Below are 4141 nucleotides of genomic sequence, written 5' to 3'. Positions count from 1 at the left end.
TTTCAAAATTATAGCAGTAATATGTCTTTTTTCACACATGATGCGTCGCGACGCTTCGACACTGCGCCGGTGTGAGTTGAGCCTTCGAGCGTTACATTTCATTATGTATATTTACATAAAATTTCTTATTTATGATGTAAGTAATATACATATATATAGTCCTGCGAGGTTGTTAGTATTTTAAGAATAAGCCTGTATACGTATATGCAAAACATTTTGTTTCTTAATAATCATAGGTTTAAAGCTGTTTCCATAGACGTATGAGGCACTTCTTCGAAAAAGCTTTGAAAGATTATTTCTTTATGAGACCGAAGATATAAAGCTACTTGTCAAACTTCACGAACTCGTATTGTACAGGAATTGGAGTGGCAGCCACGACGGATGCCTCCTAATGGGCGTTTTCAATCTCGAACCCTGCCAAGGAGCCCCAGCAATCGCTTCGCTGCCACATTTCTACCTCGCTTCAGAGGAGCTATTGCAGTACTTCCACGCTGACAGCGACATCAAACCCGATAAGGAAAAACACAACACCTATGTTTATTTGGACCCAGTAAGCATAACCAGTAGCGCCAGCGAGGCTTGCGCGACAGCAGCATAGAAGAGCAATATATTGCCATTATCTATGCGGGAACAACAGTATCTCGCGCTTAAGGCGTCGTCCTAATTGAACGCGATTACGCAACATTCGTGCGAACCTGCGATCAAAGATACAGATCTGGAATAGGTGTCTAATTTGCCGTATCGCGCGTCTATAATGTTTGAGATCTATTCGCGTGAACTTCGCTCGTACGAACGCACGATCAAACATAGTGCCTATTGATGTTGGAATAGGTGTCAAAATTGATAACCTTTCATTTTTCTATTATCGCGCGATGATCGCGTACTCGCGTTAAATGAAGACGACGTCTTATGTCGCTCTCAAGCAAATCGCGCTTTGTCGTGCTGGCTATACAGATTTTACAATTGCTTTTTATCAATACAAAAAGTATATTTTTAAGCAAATTCTTATAAAAAAGTCTTCAGGAATCATCACCTGATGATTACTCTGGATTCCTTATTACTTACCTTCTGACTTAGTTCGTCAAGTGATGCAGAAGCCAGCGTTACTCACATTTTCTACTAAGCGGCTAGTCGCGAGTAGCTGGCCGCGCGCAACTCTTATTTATCGACTAAGTCATTATACCATATCCATATTGACGCTTAGTGGAAAACACGCGGTTAGTGGAAAACGGCACTTGCGTAGGCATTTAATTAAAAGTGACACTTTACTTTGCACCTTTCTTTATACAGGTACCACCTAAATAAGGTGAAGGAACGTAGTGTTGGCACTGTTTTAATTACTGGCACATCATAAGGAAAAGATATTAGTAGTATATTTTGTAATAATAATAATTGTTTTGTTTACAAATGGGTTAATTCCAGTCACCCTTGCTAACAGCTTGAAGCGGTTGGGTTTCTGTGGCGTGTCGCTTTTAGTACAAATGCAGAAGGCAGTCTTGCTCGATATTTCTTGAACATGAGTCCTTGACCTCGGCCGACTGTACCTACCATTGCCAGAGTATACCGCCTCCCCCATTTAAAAAATCTAAATTAATCTTTCAGGCCTTGGGGGAGGCTAGAGTCTAAAATAGATATAATTAATAATAATAATAATAATACGGCTCGAGTCGGCAAGTATTTTACGCCGGTTCTTGAACCTGCGTTCCTGACCCCGACCGGCTGTGCCAATGCCGGGGAATTATTATTATAATTTAAAATAATAATAATAATAATTCAGTCCCTAATTGTAATTAAAACCTGCCTAGAAAGAGCTGAGAAAATAAAACAAAATTTGTCATCAAGACTTTGATGAATAATTCTCGAGAGTGTAAAATAAATATCCAAAATAATAAATAATAAGTGTAGCTATTAACTGCCAAAGACCAGAGAAAAGAAAAACAATAAATAACGTGGCAGACAATCTGACCAATTGCCTGGGCCCAAAGTAGGGAATTCCCTGTACTATAAATACCAGAACAACGGAATTCACACTCCCAGAACTCCCAGATCAAAACAAATTTAGAAACGGTCATATCCCAAATTGATCCTACCAGTAAAGAACCCGGGTCTCGTACAGCGCTCACAGTGTAAACCATTGGAAATTGGAGCCACCGAGATCGTCTCCGTCCGAAGTGTCATAATTTTGTAATTTTTATTTCATTCTGAATCACGATCAATATACAAAGTTTCCATAATTTTTTATGCCTTGCCAAAGCTTCTACGCCGTACACTCTTACAGCCCAAAAAATTAACACCAGTCACGAAAAAAGATAAAAAACAAATGAAATGTCAATTTAATAGAAAGCTCCACCAAACAAAGCATTTCATTAAATTCGCCACAGCAACTCCTCCTACATAGCAACTCCTCTGAAAAAATATTAATTATAACAAGCTTACACGGGATGTTAAAACGAATTATTTGATAAGTATAACATTCTATAATTTTAGGTCACAGGTGTCGTTTTGAAAGGAGCTAAACGCATGCAGTTCAACATAGAACTCCGCCAGATGCCGGGGGCCCCGCAAGTAGCCAACGTACCTACTGGTCTTTTTCCTCTACTGTGGATCGAAGAGGTATGTACACCTTTTACCGGTTTTGTACAATGTGGGTAATGTCACAATCCGGTTTTAATACTAAAATCTTTCAATCTCTCAAAAATTACTTAATGGTATCCTTAAAATTATATTCTCGTGTTTAAGTGGATAATTAAATATTATGCAAAATAAAAAAAAAGTAGTGAAAATTATTTCACTACTAAATTGTTACCTTCATATATATTTATGGTAACATTTCAGGGAGCAGAAATACCACCATCCATAATAGAAAACTTACAGACTTCCCACACTCTTCTAAGCTACATACGAGTCGTGCCGTGGGCGCTTTTGATGACAGCAGTGTTAATAACTGCGATCAGCACGATCGCTCTAGTGCGCTCTGGAGGATTGCCCATGTGGCCAAATAATAATTCTGTTAGATTTATATTTAGACCCAAAGTTAATGCTCAAGCTAATAAAGTGTAACAGTGGTGCATTAAATTTTATTTTACCTATTCACATCCGCTACCGGTCAACAAAGCACTGTCAGGAATTATACTTACTGTAAGTATAAGCAGAAGGATGTACGATGATTGTGGTGGAGATTGTGATAATGGTGGTGACAAAGATGATGATGACTTACTGACATACCGCTTCCACAATCGTTACGCTGACATACAAGTGCTAAATAGACTTAAGCGCAGGCCACACCGCGAACGAAGCCGGGGCACCTATTCATGCTTCGAGTCACACCGCGAACTAAGCTAATTAAACTAACCCAACGATCCCGCTAAGCTATGTAAAATATCGATGCCTTAAGTTCTCAAACTCGTGTCTTGAAAAGAGTTGAAACTTTTAAACTTTATACTTATTTTAAATTTCTTATCAAGCGGTTTAATTAGGATGGATTACTTTAAAAACAGATAAAAGCCAGTGTGTGAATATAACGGAAATGTGACGTAAATACAGCGTGCAAAATTTGTATATACAATTCATTTTGTGCATTTTTTGTGTGCTTTAAGGTACAAGTTTAAGAAAGTAAGGCGACGATATGTCGGCCCTTCTGCCGCCCTCGACCCCCGCACGTAACCATACTGTAATACGTCACTACTTACTACGTATTTTCTTAGCTTAGCTTTGCATGCAACAGCGTGAGCTTAGTTAGCTTAGCTTCGTTCGCGGTGTGGCCTGCGCTTTACCTACTAACTGGTTATATACTCGATGCCTACTCCACACGAATTCGTGCTCTAAGCTTCATTTGGTTACGTTTCAAATTTAAATCTTGACGAATTTTACGACTCACACTGCCAAAACACCTACCTATCTGTACGTGTAAATACCCACTACTGCCTACTCATACGCCATAAAATAGATAACCCTTCCGTTCTCGAAAGACTGGGTCCATTTGTGCCTGATCGATTTATAAGCCCGGTGGGCCGTAGCGGACGGCGTGCTCGCAACCTTTTTGCTATCCCCAGAGCGCGCACTCTACAAGGTTACAATGCGCCAACCACCAAGACAATTATCATGCTGAATGAGTTCCTAGCGCACACCCAGATTGCTGATG

The 4141-nt window shown here is 39.6% G+C and overlaps 1 protein-coding gene across 1 annotated transcript; it reads left to right on the top strand.

Annotated features, from left to right (window-relative positions):
• Positions 1 to 256: 256 nt before the first annotated feature.
• On the top strand, positions 257 to 3075 carry LOC113238892 (sensory neuron membrane protein 2-like; the record flags this gene model as incomplete). The annotated part of the gene is made up of 3 exons (XM_026475744.1): positions 257 to 550; positions 2488 to 2613; positions 2836 to 3075. Coding segments are annotated over 3 exons (645 nt in total), but the record flags the coding sequence as incomplete, so codon positions are not given.
• Between the last annotated feature and the right edge of the window lie 1066 nt (positions 3076 to 4141).

This window comes from Hyposmocoma kahamanoa, unplaced genomic scaffold (genome assembly GCF_003589595.1).
Source record: "Hyposmocoma kahamanoa isolate Upper Pololo Valley unplaced genomic scaffold, ASM358959v1 98756, whole genome shotgun sequence".
Classification (NCBI taxonomy): Eukaryota; Metazoa; Arthropoda; class Insecta; order Lepidoptera; family Cosmopterigidae; genus Hyposmocoma; species Hyposmocoma kahamanoa.
The sequence above is the reverse complement of the archived record's forward strand: the minus strand, read 5'-3'. Positions and strand labels throughout refer to the sequence as shown.